General features: G+C 35.2%; 1 protein-coding gene across 5 annotated transcripts in view; it reads right to left on the reverse strand.

Annotated features, from left to right (window-relative positions):
• Positions 1-1,754: 1,754 nt before the first annotated feature.
• numb (NUMB endocytic adaptor protein) overlaps positions 1,755-18,780 on the reverse strand; it is a 95,647-nt gene continuing 78,621 nt past the window's right edge. For all 5 annotated transcript variants that reach the window (XM_069133446.1, XM_069133445.1, XM_046614845.1 and 2 more), the window contains 8 exons: positions 15,968-16,132; positions 15,260-15,331; positions 13,597-13,815; positions 12,628-12,814; positions 12,063-12,320; positions 10,255-10,437; positions 8,708-9,147; positions 1,755-8,341 (listed from right to left, as the gene is read on the reverse strand). In XM_069133446.1, the coding sequence (XP_068989547.1) occupies positions 8,051-8,341; positions 8,708-9,147; positions 10,255-10,437; positions 12,063-12,320; positions 12,628-12,814; positions 13,597-13,815; positions 15,260-15,331; positions 15,968-16,105 (1,788 nt within the window). In that variant the 5' untranslated portion in view covers positions 16,106-16,132 and the 3' untranslated portion in view covers positions 1,755-8,050. The remainder of the gene's footprint in view (positions 8,342-8,707; positions 9,148-10,254; positions 10,438-12,062; positions 12,321-12,627; positions 12,815-13,596; positions 13,816-15,259; positions 15,332-15,967; positions 16,133-18,780) is intronic.

The raw sequence follows: 18,780 nt of genomic DNA on the forward strand, positions 1-18,780 counted from the left end.
TGGTAAGTTACTATGCTCATTGGAGAAAATGCCCTGAATCCTTGTCTACTAAAACTCTAAAAAGGATTCTGAAAGACCTTATGCAGCAAAGACTATGCAAGATGGATGAGACAATCAGAAGTTTCCGCAAATTTTTACCGAAACTTGAAATAATATTTCATTACATAATAAATGAGGATTTAACATTCCTCAGGAATAATATTAGATCACTTGTTTGTAATACCAATCTTTTTCTAAATGTCGGAGCATTTCAAAGCATTTTTTACATCCGCAATATTCAATTATTTTATCAACAAGTTATCAGAGAATTTTTATGCACTGTTCTCACAGAGTATGCAATGTTGCACAAATATTACTACAATTTTTTTCTATTGCAGTTGATATGGAGTAGTTGCAGGCATGTTCCAACAATATCGCTGCAATATATCGATACAGCAATTGTAACTGCAAGGCTAAAAAAATATCGAAACAATATTGCCATGATACTTCAAATACGTTGCAGGAATATTGCAGTAATGTTGCTGTAGTAATTCTAGCTTGTAACAATACTGCTAGAGTATTTCTATATTACAGCAGATTCTTGTGCCATTTCTGTATCACAGGAACATACTGTTATATTTTTGTAGTTCAATTGCAGCTACTAAGTTGATAGAGAATTGCCGGATTATTGCTATAATATTTCTACTTTGCAACGGTATCGCTATAATAATCCTATATCTCAGCAATATTGGTCCAATATTTCTGCATCGTGATTTTTCCTGCAACATTGTAGGAATGTAACAATAATATTTCTATATCGTTGCAATATCACAACAACATTTCTTCATACTAATAAAAATATCTAATCTTTCAGGCCGAATTTACCTGTTACACGTGTAGGTGAGCTGATACTTGACTTTTGACTCCCCTGAGCACGGAGTTCCAGACGGTGGACAACGCGGACAGATTAGAGCACTCCGCGGCAATTTTTGCCGACAACGTGACGGCACGCTCGGAGGATACTTATTGAATATTTCCAGTAGCTCAGACATAATATCTTTCTTATTATTAATCAACTGCTTCAATATTAATCAAGAACGGAAAATATTTTACATACTTTTCCTTTTACTCTCTAATAATTTTGTTAAATATCGTATTTCAAAATTTGTGTTGGCCATTAATTTTTTAAGGTTAGTTTTTGGGTTATTCAAATCGAAAATACGTGAATGTCAATTGTGCGATCATAACCGTTTCATAAGTTAATAGTTGAAACTCATTCAAATTCATTATTCTATGCACTAGGTGTTTCAAAACAGTAATATCAAAGTTTACGAAGTTGTAGGGGATGCCAAAACAAAACAAAATTAACGCCCGCAGGCAACTTCCCGTGCACGCCTGCGTGTCGTGTTGTCTACACTTTTGGCTGATATGCCTATGGCTTATACCCCGAATGACCGTCACGTGAGTTGATCGGCGAAAGCAGCAGCATGAGAAGCAGGTATGCGCGAAGAGTTGCCTATCTGCAGGCGTCAATTCGCAACTATTCGGCCTGAATTGACTAAATTGAACCGACAAAGGGCGCTTGCGAAAAATGTCTTGACGCAATGTCCTCTCCAACCTTCTAAGGCTTGATACGACTATTCTGAACTATCCTGTACTGCGGCATTTTTGCGGATACTCCAGTGAATAAAAAAATAAATAAATAGAAGCTTTTGCATTATTTATAATATATTACTTTAATGGATCAGGTAAGGAACACACTGACTCTCATATACTTATATGTAATCACAACAGATATTATTATCGACCGCAGGTATTTTTATACAGAGGCAACTAATACATTGCGATACAAGGTATTTTGAAAAATATTATACACGTTCATTAAATCATACGTCGCTGATTTTAGTAAATCATCTTACTCTCTGTTTTCTTTTTCACTCCTAAAGTCTCTCTCTTTTTCCCTATTTCTTTCTGTCTCGTATTCGTTTCTCCCACGATCTGCCGTATTATTTACACGCACCAGCTATAAAAGCGGGTACAAAATGAATCCAAGATTCAAATTGCCTGCCTAAACAATCGAATCAGATGAAACGACTTCGAGTTAACTATTCATGCGGCATGCGCAAAGCATGCGATATTTTTCCATCGAGTTTTATTAACTTTTCAACACTGCATTATACTTATAAGAGAACAAGTAACACAATTCTGTTTATATCTTTATCTTTTGATTTGTATGTATTGGTCTTTTCGTAGAATATAGCAATTATTAGCATAGTTTGTTGTTTTTTTTTTTCCTGTTTCTGTTCTTAATTCATATTACACCAACTTAATATAAAATCGTCTATAACGAATTCAATTTTAACGATTTCTATAAATCAGAATTTATATTGAAGTAATTATTCGCTCCGTCAAAGTAGACAAATCGAATATCGACCGAACTCTGAATATTATAGTTGCCTATATCGTTTTCCAATCATTATACATAATACATAAGATACAATTCCTAGTTTATATACCATTATATCATACATAATCGAAGAAATAAATTGCATATTTTATATATTATGTATAATAATATTTAAGACATTAACAAATAGCAATCGTAATATATTATATTATCAGTGTTATATCAGGTATATATGTGTATGCAAATACACTTTCTCAGTTACCGTACATCGCACAAGATTTATATATTTATTTATTTATAACCCTAACGTTGATTTGGAAAAAGAAAGACTCATTTCTCCAATGGACGTTTTTCGCTAAATAAGCTATCCTGTATAATATATTATTTAAGTACATATTCTTTCATTTTCGATTAACGTTCGATATGTAGGTAACTTAAGTACCTCAAATAAGTACCACCAACTTCATTTGTGCTAACGACTCTATAAATATTATCGATTGTATTCGTACATCTCCTCAATCGAATATGAATACAGTTATTTGAATTCGATTTAGAAACGAAAATATTGTTGAAATGTTCGAAAAATTGCTTTTTCTTCCATTCGATCAATGTGCAATTATGACTTCATCCCAACACCCATTAGAATTACAGTAGATAGATATTTTTATGTCATCAATAATCATAATAATATTAAGAATAATTATGATAATAATAGTTGAGGCAGATTTTTGCGATGAATAAAAAAGAGTAGTATGTGCAATGATGAAATGAAAACTAGCATCTATTTACAACGATTATCAATTTACAATCAGCTTCCGTTCATTTTACCAAAAATATGGTACTGAGGCAGATTTTTTATTACGTAAAACTTAACGATTAAAATAAAAAATAAATAAAGAAATCGTCGAAATATCGCAATAATGTTAATGATCATGTGTTAGGAATTTGCGCAAAAATGTACCTCGTGAGAATACTATTAGGAATGTAATACTATTATATATATTTTCGTGAGCAGTGGAAAAACTGCTATAAATTAACAATTGCTCTATTTTCAAATCTATTTTTCTGTTAGTTTGTTTCTTTGTGTTTTTGTAACACGAGCAATAATATTGATAATCAGCATCATTATATGTATGTATATTAATTATAAGTTAAATTTGTTCACTTATTTGTTAGTTGCTAATAACATGTATAATACATTAATGTGTTAATTAATTTTAATATTAACTATGTTTGCAATATATTATAAACAAGTATTCTATTTACAATGCATACATCGCTGATATATGTATAATATAATAATGTATAATGTAGATATATATAGTGTATATAATATATATATTTGACTGCCTCAAAAAAAAAACTTTTTTTATTTTCGACCTCCAGCTTCACGAAATCATAGTTCATAACATAATATTGAACGTCGTGAAAGAAAATCGCGGTGTGATTTTTTTAAGAGGTGCCGCATCGAGATTTTGTAATTCCCATTTGATTAACACGTAAGAAATCCAATTCTGACGGTCGGAGAGAGATAATAATTTTTCGAAAAGGCGAAAAACCACGTTTTACGCAATGTTGAATCACTCGAAGATCGTGCGATTAAAAAATTTCTCCGACACGGCGATTCGAAGAAAACATATAAACTGTCAAGCGCTACTATATAGAGTTCCGTTCGTTACATAGAAAAATTATTATCTCCCTCCAACCGTCAGAATTGGATTTCTTACGTGTTAATCAAATGGGAATTACAAAATCTCGATGCGACACCTCGTAAAAAAATCGCACGGCGATTTCCTTTCACGAGGTTCAATATTATGTTACAAACTATGATTTCATGAAGCTGGAGATCGAAAAAAAAAATGGTTTTCTTTTGAAGCAGTCTAATATATGTACCCTAATTCATAAAAAAAAAATCTGATATTCGTAATAATCAATTTAAATTCTTGCCCATTTTCCCTTCAAATGATTTAAGTAATTCGTTTTCCTCTCAACTTAAAAATAAGTTTTAATCATTATTGCGTTCCAACTATTAGTCGGTCACTCAATTGTTATAAATGATATCAAAAATTTTCAATACTATTCACGCCTTTTTCGAAATTGCAGTTAGACAGAGAGAGCAGATTATAACCAACATTTTTACTGTTGTAGTTAATACGGTAATATTGATACGGTGCGGCTATATTGTGCGATCATCATTAATCATCTAGATTCTAACAGGTGTTACATTTATCTTGAGTTAAACATATTTCATACAACTATTTATTACTGAATTTCGAATAACTGCAAGTTTGCAGTAATTATTTTTTATCATAATATGTTATAGCCACAAATTTAGAACTATTACAAACTTTTTTTTATTAGAATTTGAAACAATGCTGAGTGATCACACTACCGATATTCTATATGTCATATTAAGTATATTTTGCTCAAGTTTGAAAAACAATATAACACGGTGATTCACAGAATTCCGAATAAAAATAATCCAACATTTCAATTTTTCGTTTATAAGTACTGGCCTGTTATCATTTTAACTCGTCATAGTTATTACGGCGAATTAATCGACACTCTTTATACTCGACAGAATGTCAAAATGTCTCAGCAGAAAATAGCGTTATTGATTTTTTACTAAGGCACTATAAAAAATATAACGGTACACTACAAATTGTGTATGTTGACTTTACACGTCGGACAAGAAGAAGGTTCCCCTTTTTGTATAACGCATTATTGAGTTTTGAAATCTACAAGAAGCAGATACTTTTTTCAACAACGATAAATTCAAACCACAGCATGGAGACAGTCTGTCAAATCAGTATCTCAATGACCGCTGTATCGATTTCAAGTTTTCCGGTATTATAAAAACAGTGTCTGTTTTGAATTTAGAGAAAATAGATTATTTCACCTTTTGATTGATCTGTAAAAACTTCAGAAGATCAGTTGCGCAGCATTGTATATATATTATTCTTACGACATTTAATTTCGTGCGACATTTATAATATTCTTTACTTGTTCATATCTGGTGATATTATTATGAATGTTTCTATATCGATGCATCGTAGCGATATAATTATTCTTCAATTCGTGATCTAACTGTTATATAAGAATGATCTCTATATAACTAATTGCTATACGGTGCACTTTCTTTAAGTAGGGTACCTAAATTTGACAATTTTCTCGAGCTTTTTTATGATAACAATTATTCAAAGAAAAATACTGCCGTAAAAATTTCATCTTCTGCAATTATTCAAATCCTACATCACCAACAACGATTTTTTAACAACTTTTCACTAAAATTAAACACGTGTTACATATTTACTATATTGCAGTTTTATTCCCTCAATTCTACAACCGCGTCTGCTGCTCTTTACGGTATTATCTTTACGCTTGGATCGGCTATTAAAGCTTCTATCACAGAAATTATATCGGTAACGAGCGTTGCAAGATAAAACCGATATATTCTGAACAATATTCTCTCTTTCTTGGATCTGCAATGTGTGGCATTAGGGATGAATGAGCCGCGCTGTCATAATCAAAAATTAAAAATAGAAAAAACCGTTTAAAAGATTTGCAACCTTATTTGTGCCAAGGATAGTGAACACGAATAAAAAACATATCTTTACTATATAACAGAAACAATTCCACGAAATTTCGATTAACACAGGTTGATGTATCCACATTATGAAAAATGGTTTTTTAGTTAGAACGTTTAAAATGATTAAACCGGTTCTTTTTTCCATTCTAATGTTTCGGGTTTATTGTCTTCCCCACAGGAATCTTTCAAAGATCTCTTGAAACAAATTTTATGAAAAATTGTGTCCATAATGGATAAAAATATATTTGCATAAGCATGGTAAGACAGATTTTCGTTAACAATTACATTGTGCGTTATAACTGTACTATAAGGAACGATTCCTTGAATTTTTCTCGGATAATTTTTGGGGATCTGGTCAGTGATCAAAATGAGCCTGAAAGCGTTAATATCGGATAACAAACTGCAGAATTTAATTATTTTGAACATTCCAACTATAAAAGTATTTCTCAAGTCTTTAATATCTCTGCTTTTTTTATAGGAATCCGCTCAGAACTGTTTCTATTTCATAGCAAGAACACATCACTGGAGACTTATAAAACGATTGTTTCTCATTTATTAAATTCTGAACCAGACGATACGAATCATTCGTCCTGAATAATTGTCACGCTGCTTTTCATTACATCGATATGATAATTAAGACTGGAGAAGCAACTCCCATTGATAATACTAAAACATATCGCAAGCGACGGACGTAAATATCCGCGATGAACTCGAATCAGCCCGCGGAATTACCACCTTGATATACGTTACTAATGATTAATTTTGCTTTGATCCTGCAATGATATAAACATCAACCCTGCAAACCGTGAGATCGATACCTCACATCACGACATTATACCAAAATGAACGAATGGTAATATGTATAAACGAGGTTGAAAATATATAAAATTTAGGCACGTAAAGATTGCGAATGGAAAGTTCGCCATACAAATGGATACAAATGGGTATAAATGAGCTTTAGAAACTCCCAACATCGCATAAACTAAACGGTTCATAGAGAATTTGACACAGACTGGATTGCATCAACCGATTTTCAATAACGAAAAATCTGCAGACTTTTATAACTTGTGGCTCCTACTCTGTTTCCTCGTCTGTTTTCATGATGCACACCTTTTACTTGTGCGTAAACATTTATAAACTTCCCGAAGTTACATGTTACGTTGACATACGTGCATACAGGGAATTCCAGACAATTTTTATCTGACCACGACCCTCATCATTGTCAATTTCATTAAACCCGTTAGTATGTCGTAGGGCGCCATAAAAAACACGATTTGTGAAGCTTTAGATTCTTAAGGAAATCGGCTCTCCAATAATTGCATGTTCAGAAAAATCACTGTGAGCCATAATTCAATCAATGTACTTTACACGGTGAATTCTCCATGGAGAAATAAGATTTTTGTATCTAGAGCAAAAATGGGTGAACACTTAGTTTAGGAAACATGAGCAAATCAATTTCAAATAATAGGTTCGAATAATATTGAAATACTAATAAAAAAGGTGAACGGGAAGAAATAGTTCTGCCAGATTTGAAAAGGAATTGCAAAATCCCAAAACTTCAAATTTTTGTTCAAAATCCTAACGATTTTTTCTGTGCCTCCCGCATTTTGAACTGAACTGACATTTTTAATTGATTTGCTTGTATCTTCAGAACTAAATGCTTGCTCACCTTTACTCTTGACTGAAAATTTTAGTTTATTCACACTGAATGTACCCACGGGAAAAATTTCAAAATCGATCGTGGATAAGATGGATTCGAAAACTGAGTTTTAAAAAATCTAACAGCCTGCAAATTGTGGTTTTTTTGTAACGCTCTGCAACATACCAAGAGCAAAATGAAATTTAAAATAGAGAGAGCCTGTAGGACAACACAAAATTTATGTATGAATTTGAAATTCACAGTTATTCGCAAACTGTGTAGCAACAGCGGCAGAAATCCACTGGTATAAGTACAAGCGATTAATTTACGTGTAATACTTTCTATCGCGCAGCCATTCAGAGTGCGAACGCACAAGAAGCCGTCACTACGTGTTAGTCTGATAGTATTTAGCGACGCTATCAGAGAATTCTCGGCGCTACAATTGGACTTGGAAAGCTTGCGTTGCATTCGACATTATGAACGGATTTGTTGTCGACTGTTGAAGATTCCGCGCTGCGATTTCGGCCCATTCAGCGTCAAACGGATCCGCGGGACCTCCGCGAGACGCGAAGGTCTGACTTCCAGCAGCGGAGCCCAGCGAATGCGCCCTTAAATGAAGTGCTGGTGCTCGTCTAGGACTTGTCGGTACAGGAGATACAGCACCAGTCACACTTCCCAACCACTGTTCAGGCTTGGGAAGATTCGCCGCTGTGGTGACTGGCTGTAACTGCAAAGAAGAAGGATCGTATTTTCAAAGATTCAAAAATCATTTCAATAAGCAATTGAATACACCTCGAGAAGTTGAATTGTTGAATCGAGACAGAGTGCGATTAATGCAAACACATACACAAGTTAGCCTGGGCGGAAATTATTTTTAGAAACTTTCTCACATTCTAATTACTTGTTTTTGCCTGTAGCTTCTAAACCAAAAGCTTGTCCACATCAATCTTGGTCTCAAAATGTTTGATTTTCAACAAAACATTCTTGAAAAAATTTAATACCAATAGATTAGAGCTATTAATTTCTAAATTTGGTTTTTGTATTCTTGGTTGCAGTAAAAATAGAACCTGTCGTCGAATTTGAGTGGATTTACCTGTGAAACTGATTGCATGGTGTTGGTGGCGGCAATCGGAATGCCAGATGTGGGAATTGGGGAAGTAGACGGTAGCCCGGAATTTGGTGACCGATTCAACGGCGTGACCGAGTTTACAGGTACTGGAGATCGGTTCAACGAAGGAGTGGTTGTGTTTCCACCAAGCGACGATGTCGAGGCGGAACTGAACGCAGGGCTGGCGTTGGGTGGAGTGCCGAAGACACCCACAGTAGGCGTCGGTCCCGGAGTGCTCATCATCGCTGGTGTGACGGAAGTCCTTGGAAGAACAGGACTCAGGTTGCAGCTTCTATTGAGAATCGGCGTGAGTCTAGAATTGGCGAGAGTCGGTTCATCCTGCCAACTGGGACCAACATGGTTGATGTTGTTGTTATTTATGTTGTTGTTCAACTTCGTATCTTCGAATGAATTGCTGTTGCTCACTGCACAGAAGAAAGCAGTACAAGGGTAAGAACGATGCGGTATAGAAACAAGATGTGCATAACTCAAAAGGAATGTCGGAATACTGATTAATAATGAGTAGGAAAATCATATTTTGCAATTTTTTTCCTTCCTTCACCATAGAATCGTTCCAAACTGGGGATTGAGTGTTTGCAATTGTGCACGTGTGTTCACTGAAAAGAGTTTTGAAAGTTGTTAGCAATACTCTGAATTTACTGATTGAGGTTATGATACGCTAATACAGCTGTGTCTAATTCGTTTTGTATCTTATCGTCAATTTTCCGAAATTCACTCAGTGACTACACAAACGCAATCTGCATAACCCTCTCATTTCCCAAGGTTTGTGAAGATTTCACCACTTCGGCGAAGAAAAAAGTGTGAGTCGTGATACGATTTACAGAATTTATCGATAAAGCATAAAGGTCGGACATCCTCTCCAATCAAACAGATTCTTTTTCTGATTTTCATAATTGAATCATTGTTTGCAGTCTTATTCGAGAGAATGCTGTATTTGTGTTTAATTGCCTGAATGTAGTGAATTGAGATTTCGGATTATGCCCGAATGGAATGGAATTTTCGTCTAGCATTTGACAATTTACAAACACATGAAATACACTTGCTATAGAAATCGACCAAATTTTGAACAAAAGTTGCTTGCTCTGACGGTAAGGTGGAAAGAAACGAATTATTTCATTCTGTTCTGTTTTCCAAAATTTTGGCAACTGAAAGTACATTATACCGATTATCGTTTGTCTCACGTTCCACGATTAGTCATAAAGTGGGAAATCCACCAATCGTGAACAATGAGACAAGTGACGATCAGTAAAATGTACTCTCAGTTGCCGAAATTCAAGAGGACATCAGCGTACAAACGTGCAGTGAATTACATAAATCCAGGCGGATTTACCGTTTTATATCACCCGTGTAACATTATCCGGAGTAATCCGGATCTCAACAGGCTCCATTTCACAATGTCTAACTTATGAAACTTAAGATAAAGTATATTTCATTGCTCCGCATAAAAGTAATTAACCGAAACCTGCATTTATGGTCATTTACTGGAATATGGCATCGCTTCGACTACCAACCTGGAGGCGTCATTGTACTGAAGAGCTGCTTTGAGACGGAATTTGAACTGATTCGGGACGATATGTGCGTTGACCCGTTGTAATCGTCGTTACTCGAAAGAAGGGAAAGCCCTCGAGAGAGCTGCTGACACATTGCTGAGACGCTATCTTGACCTCCGGGCGATATTTCCGGAATTGGACTCACTGCGAACAAAGATTGTATATTGCGTACAAAAAGTTGACGCAGGTTCAACTGGTCACTAAATATGCAAAGTAGTGGATATTATATCGTACTTAAACTCACTATGTGGTAATTGACATTCTACTGTACAATACTTATCGACTGATCGGAAACATGGGAATGCCTACAAAGTTACAATACAAATCATTACGAAGTACAGAAATTGAAAGAAACTGATAAACTGGAATGAATTGGTGAAGCATTTGAAATTTCAATTACTGGACGTACATGTTTCTGTTCAACCTTTTAAACCAGTTTCTATCAGTTTTCTTCATGGTGGGATAAAATAAACTGATCGATTATACCACTTGAAGGTCATGTTTTTACGGTTACAGGGTTTTTTTCTCGACTACAATTGGTGTGTCGACACGGTCATAATAATTGTATTATGTCTGAACGTTCCAAGAACATGAATTTACAACATTGAATAAACAAGCAATATGCAATAGCTACAACACATGTGTATTAACCTTCATCATATCCCTCGAACTCTGCAGTGGCATAAAATTAAAATAATATTTTATAATATTATTGAAACCAAACAGTTCATATCACCATATAACATGCAAAGTTATGTCTATAACGTAGTTATCTCCAAAAAATTATACATCTTCTGATTATAGACCTCTAGTTTGCTCTTCGGGCTTCAGAAGATGAGCAATTGATTATACGAATTGAATAATATATACGATAAAGCGTCAATTTGTTAATTGAATCGCATGATAATTTATCTGATACGTTATTAGCGATCAATTAAAAGACTCACAATTAAGAGTTTAATGAAATGTTGTCTTCAACGGAATACTTTTGTTACTCTGTATTGATATATACATAAATTATTTCACTGATATAAAAATGATCGATAAATAATTCTATTTTCATGTATTACCAGCTACTTGTTCTCTCAAGGTAGCTGAAGATATTGTATTGATAAAAATTGGGACCGACGATGAATCATCTATCTTCCCTTTATTGACACTTGACGATGATAATCGAAAGATTTGAACAACACTATTTTCGATAGATGTCAAGGAAACGTTCACGTTCCAGCTTTCTCTTGAATCCGTTCGAATCTCGTTCTTCGATGTCGAATTACTTTTCGTTTATTCGGGTTTTTCAACATCTGCTTGGAAAGATCGATTTTCGAAGCCTAAGGAGCGTCCGTCAAGTGCCCTACATTTCCGAACAGTGCAGTAAAACGACGTTGGCGCATGCGCACAACTGAAGTGCTCGATTTCACACACTAGGGTTTTCGTCAGTGTGTGAAATCTGCGCACTTCCGAATAACTCAATTTTACGCACTATTTCATTGTGGATAAGTTACCTAACGTAAACTTTATGCGTCGTCATTGATACATTTGTTGCTTCTCAGAACAAACTTTCCATCGCAAGTGGTGTAAAAAATAAGTAAGTTGTAACACAATATACCCTATACTGGTTTGAACCCCCAACTGCTTTCCAATCGCGTGTATCCCGCCCTTTGGTCTTTGGAGGTAAATTTATGTTATTTGCCGTTTGGACGGCGAAGGCTGACGTAAGAGTACATGATAATAACTGCGATAGAATTTTGAAAACGATTGATATTCACCTGGAGGTTTTTGCGGTATGTTGTGAGGAAGGGTGGGTGGCATTCGAGCGAGATCCGTGGGTTCGAGGCTGTGGCTTCGGGTACGTTCTAGATTGCTGGGAAGATCGTTAACTCGAAGACTGAGCTGCCGCTTGAACGGCGAAGCCTGGTTGAGCTGGGTGAAACCCCTGAACGAACCTTGGCGCTCAAGCATCGAGGGTGTGGCGTGAGGTCGTTCGATCGCAAATGGGTTGAAGACCTGCTTCACCGGAGGAACATCTGCAAAAAAAAAAAAAAATATCTCATATCGGTGTAAAACTCGTCTGGTGCGAGAAATCCAGGCACTGTGATTATTTCAACAACACTCTTCACCCACAGAGAAAGGATTTACCCTGTTCACTAAATAGTGTGAAACAAAATGTGATTCGATTCAACAAAGAAGTTATCAGAACGATATTTTGAGTTGTTGTGATAAACCACGTTTAATCGAATCAACGAAATATTTAATTCGGCATGTTAGATAGATTGGACAATCTTTTATTTTTTTATTCATTTTTTTATCTTGTACACAAGATTATATACTGACCAACTGCTCGTTCATGCGAGTCCTGCAACCGTTCGGTCAAGCTCGATTGTCTGAAACTTCCACTCCTCGTGAACGTCGAATTTTTCGGATCAAACGTCATCGTCACTCCACATTCTTTGTCCCTACGTTGTTTCCGTTCCAAGCAAGCAGCGAAGGCACAACCCACAGCGTGACTCAAACGTTCACCCTGAAATTTAGTTTGAAGCATACAGGAATATTCGATGATTCACAAAGGCTTTAAACTTTTTGTAACGTTTTTCGAAGCAAATCGAGTCAAACAATGGTTTGATGACGAAAAGAAGTGGAATCGTTTCCTGAAACCAGTAAGATTACTGATATAAATATATTTTAATCACGTTTTTTGGAAAACTTGTAGCTTATAATTTGTCAAATTCTGTTACAATACATTTTGTATTTTGTAATGAAACAGCTATGCAAATACGTTTTTTCTAACGGCTGGTGATTCTTGACGAAATATTTGAACAATTCAATTTCGTTACTATCAGGTTGTTGCTGATATATTCCAAAATAAAATTAAGTGACGTTTGAGAGTTTTGCAAATTCGTTTGTCAAAGTAGAATACAGAAATAACCTCGTTGGTCAGAAGTCTTTTAAATTCGGTATCTGTATTCTATAACAAGGAATAATTCTTTAATTTCGGTGCAAACCAACACTGTTCGAAGCATTGAATGTTTAAATACCATTATAATTCACAAGATTCTTGTAATAAAAAAATTATTTCTTCCACGTGAAAAACGTTGAAATATATTTCGTCGACATCGCAATTAGTTACTTGTTTAGGAAACTCATTTAAAAACTATTATAGAACATGAATAACAAATTCCGGTAAATTTTACTTTGTAGTATTGCGTATTGTGACGTATAAAAAACTTAGTCGTTAAAATATTTCATTGCGACGCACTATTCGTTATAAAAAATCATTCTTCTATGGTGAGACAGAAATCTTACCGATTCCTTGAGCGCTAAGAATCCGTGGCACATCCACCGCCTCGTCGTACCATCTCGACAGATGTAACTGAAGCCTTTATCGTGGTTACGATCCGGGGCACAGAAAGACACCTTTTCAATTGTCTGATCAACGATCAATCCCTTCGTTTCATCCTCAACGACGCGCAGTCCATCCCCAGAAACGTGAAGCACTGCTCGAACCGGCCTTCGCCTAGAATTCTGCAAATATTTACGATATGTTATACAGAGTTTGAAAAGCAGCCCTGCTCAAGATCGTTGAATGATTACAAAGTATCAAAAAATCGACTTTAAGGTTATCAAGCAATCGGCAGATGACTGATTAGAGATCAGTACAAGATTTTACAAAATTTAAGATTACGAACAATATAAGTTGACAGGATTACAAGAGTTACAAAGATTACAGAGTGGTTCAATATTGGAGAGATTATGAACAAACTACAAAGATACAAGTCGATTATACAGATTATAAAGATTAAAAAGTTTAGAGGAAGATGATAGCAAGATTGCATAAGGATTACAATCAAGTTATAATGAGATTAGAACTATTACAAGTGGATTAGGCAGGAATAACTACCATCAAAAGTTCAACGGTACAAAAATTATTGGTATAAATTACTAATATATGGATAAGAAGGATGGCAGATTAGACCGATAACAAAAAAATCGCATGATTGCAAGGATTATAATTAGATTGTACAGATTGTTGGAATAAGATAACAAAAATTACAAGCGTACGAAACAAATTACAAAGATTACATAGGGATTGTGCAAATATTACACGTATTGCTACTTCACACGGATTGCTAAGGAATTGCAAAGATTCGGATTATAAAAAAAAAGGTTAGACTGCCAGGCATAGAATAGGATTAAACAGGTTACTACAACAAGAGTACAGGTATTCCTTGATTATAAGAATTACAGGATTACAGGATTGGACGAGGATTGAAACTTGCAAAAGGATTGTAAGATTTTTGCATTGATTGTTTAATGATTGCAAAGATTATTCTACAAATGTAAAATAATATCTAACTTTGTCACTAAAAATTCAACAGCCAATTCCAGAAACGATTCGAACTGAAACAGCAGCTGGAGACTTTTTTATTCCTGCGCCCCCGATTGAAACGAGCAAGTGACGCTTTCCAAAAATAGAATCGCGAACCAGGCTACAGAGTCGATAAAGGTATAAAGTACAATTTTTCCATGGAGCTGAATTCCCTTTAGATTTCTCCTGCGGAGTTCTCGTTCTGAATTATGTAGACATATTAAGCCCGCGAAACTTCCTACCTTATATAATATATATATATATATATATATATATATATATATATATATATATATATATATATATATATATATATATATATAATAGTACCCAGAGACGTAGTTCGATTAAACAACCGTGTCGAATTGTCGGGACGTTTCACCTACTCCGAACACGCTGTTAGCCATTCCCAAAACAATTTCTATCTCTTTGTTAGGTTAAGGTGTTTTCGAAAAATTCATCGTTGTCTTCAGCATGTGATTATTTAACAATAATATTTAGCTACTAATTACATACTTGAACTAAAATTAATTTTTTTAATCATATTTATCGCATCCCACATTTGTTAATCATGTTACACGTTATATTGAAATTACTCACCCTGAGCACTTTGAGAGCCTCTTCGCAGACTTGCATTCCTCTGGATTCAAAAACTTCGACGCATCCGAGATACTGTGAGGACAGAAAACAGAGTTTTACTTTTTATTTCGTCCTGTGTACATGTAAATTGAAGAATACATATAAAATATATTGTAAGCCTTCAATTCAGGTCATACATCGGATTCTAGGTGCAATTTATGAAGAAGCAGAAATGACGCCTCCGATCAACTCGCCAAGATGTGGTTACAACGACAAGATGGCGGTGCATCGGGTAATCAGCTGATCGTCTTTGGTCAATTTTTCGAATATCAAGGTAAAGAGGACACTGCTCAAGCTGTGAGACACTAATTTCGTGTCATTGAGTAAACGCAGAGTAAATACAGAGTAAAATATCGGATAAAAAACTTTTCATTGCGTTTAATTGGCGCATTAAATACGTACGAATCGCTCATATGTGTCAAAACTCTAGAGCACAAAATTCCCCGTGAAACGTGACAGCGACTGACAATTATCAACCGTTACCGTTTGTCGCGGGTGATGTGAAAAAGATGAAAGCTTTTTTAAGGACTGTGTAAAGCGCGAAGCCACTTGTGTAGGGGTGGATAGGAAGAAAAATGGCGTCGTGATGCACGTGGCAGGAAGTGCGTCGAGATGGCGTGCAGCATTTCACCGATCGGTGCTGGGGTTGACAATTTCACAGAAACTAACCTTAACGTGAAATACGCAGGTGGCTGAACGCACTGCGCTTTCATCTGCCTGCCACTGATGCGGTTTGCTCGACTCAGGGACATGAGGGTCCTTTCGCCGCCGGAAGCTGTCCCGGAAACTTCGACGCAGCCGGTCCATTCTCTTCCCTGGCGATCTCTCCCGTTTCTGAAAAACACCGATAACGATTCGTCAGTTAAGGGACAACACCACTGTGACGGTTTCAAAAAATCGATTTTTTGAAAACAATTTTAAAAAAAATCTAAAATACTTTCAAGATTAAGATGCCGTTGGACCCAGGTCGAAAAAATAATTATTTTCGTAGATATTGAATATTTTGTGGAGCGGTGCAGCGCTCCGCGCTGCGTCGGTCTCAACGCAAAAGTTGAAACAATTTGGGCCGATGATTATCCCCAACGTCTCTAGAAGTTTCATGAGGCTTCTCAGGCCATCATTGAACATTAATACCGCGATATCAGTTGCAATATCAACGATTTTTTTGCCTCCGGAGTGGGACAAATTAACAAACCTAAAACGTTGAACGCGTTTTTCTCGAAACCACTTTTTTGAGTGCGGCACGCAGCAAAACTCGAGCAACTTTTATCCGATCGACTTAAAATTTTTACTGTATCAATGAAAATAGATTATCTAATGTACTGCATAGGATTTTTTCGATATCTAAATAATAATAAAAGTTATAGCCTATTTTCGACGAGAATATTTGCTCAAAAATCATTCTTTAATTTCAAAAGCGTGCCTATTTTTTAAAAATCAATTTTTTTCCAAATCTCTACGTACTACACTTCAAAATATCATATTATTAACGAAAACACTGCGTATTTTTTTTTAAGTCGACGTTGAAGCGAGTTTTTCTGCGTGCCGCGAACCACTGCGGAGACAACAGCATCCGACGCGGGAGCTTCCCCAGCGCCACCATGCGGCGTGAAAAATGTGAAAAAAATGTTTTTTGAAGAATTAATAAACAAGGTAAAAAACGAAACAATTTTTTTTCGAATATCTCTTATTTTTCGCACGAAAAAAAATTCTTAAAAAATGTAAACAAAACAGAGGGTCACAGTGGTGTTGTCCCTTAAAAACCATTAATTTTGAGACGCAAGTGGAAGATGAAGGTGAAAAATAAGAGGTTTAACAACAGTGTCGAATTTTCAGAGATAACCCATCACGTCGCAGGACGAAATCGGTGGCCTCGGATAAAATTCACCAACTCTGGCGTGACGATTATAATTCGAGTAACTTTACGGATTCTGATGATAAAACAGTCGACTCCTGTGTATAAGCATAGAAGATAATTGTTTTATCATCGTGGTCCGTAAAAGCGCTAAAATTCTAGAGCAAGAGCAATTGTTTTATCAGGTTGACCAACCGGCATTGGTACAGATGACAGATCATCGCGATGTGTGTAACCTCAAAAATGTTGATCGCCCTGATAAAACAAATGCTTTAGATCTAGAACTTTAAGCACATGCGCGTTAGATCCTTCGACCGTTGTCATATACTCATTCTGTGTATACATTTTTGTCTTTTTACATTTTTACGTTCTGTATTCTCGATCTTTTATATTTTGTGAGTCGAACATAAAATCGTCAAAATTAATATAATATAAGAAATTGAGTAACACGTTGAAATGCTGATTATCCTGCTTTTCAGCTTTCTATATTTTCACCTTTCCACATTTGGCCCTTCTGATAATTCGATGTTTCGGATTTTAAAATTCTATGTAACAAAATATCGCTTTTTTGAATATATTCGCTATTTGATCCCTTCTTTTAGCCGGTCTATTTTCTAACCCCACCATCCCAATTATGTGTATTACATAGTATCAGACAAAATATGCAATCATCATTCTGAGACGAAATGTTATCTCTTGTAGTTTGACAGGAGATTAATGAGATGGATATTCTTACTTTTTGTCAAATTTATTACTAAATAATCTAACCCTAGGAATTGATCAAATTATTATTTTTCTAAAAATAAAAGGAAAACAATTACTACCAAAGTTTACCGATTTTTTTATTCAAATTGTTTTCAAATAATAAACAGTTTAACACATTCGTTAAATTTCAATCCACGATAAGTTATTTCGTTGAGAAAACTGTTGCGATTATTTCATTGATACAGGTATTTTTTTTTCTCAGCAGACAATTTAACTTTGCTATTTATGGATCGAAATCAATATCAGTGAAATCTTGCAAAATTTGATATTCGGCGATATCGTCACGATGAAAAAAAAGTCTTGACAAACACGTTCTATGTCTTCTGAACATCAAAGAAATCAAATCACGAAATGAAATAAAACGAATGAACCAAGTTGTTCAGCATTTAAAAACAAATTAAAGTAAAAAATCGATGTCCGAGATCAAGTTTACAATATTTGAATATCGTTTATTCATTTCATTTATTTATTTATTTTTATTGCATGTAAGACTCACCAATCTGCCTAGAATTGAAATAAGACCCACGAATTAACAACGAGCATTACTCGACAGAATAGATTACATTTTTGTAATGTAACAGTATAGTTTTTTGATCTTCTTTCATATCCCTCCCAAATGACTCGAACATATCTGTCTGTAATCACTCTATCTGTTCACTACATCATCCGCACTAGTTAAAATTCTAGCGCGTTGATGAAACTAATTGTCGTCTCATAGACTGCAGCAAACAATTTGGCACAGCGCCGATACAAATGCTAATTTTGTACCGCAGGATAAAGCAACTGCCGTTACAAGAAGCCGTTGCACCTGATCCCGATATACACGGCGTTGGGTAGTGATTATTGAATATTTAATTACAAA

The sequence above is a fragment of the Neodiprion pinetum genome, chromosome 2 (genome assembly GCF_021155775.2).
Source record: "Neodiprion pinetum isolate iyNeoPine1 chromosome 2, iyNeoPine1.2, whole genome shotgun sequence".
NCBI classification, from domain to species: domain Eukaryota; kingdom Metazoa; phylum Arthropoda; class Insecta; order Hymenoptera; family Diprionidae; genus Neodiprion; species Neodiprion pinetum.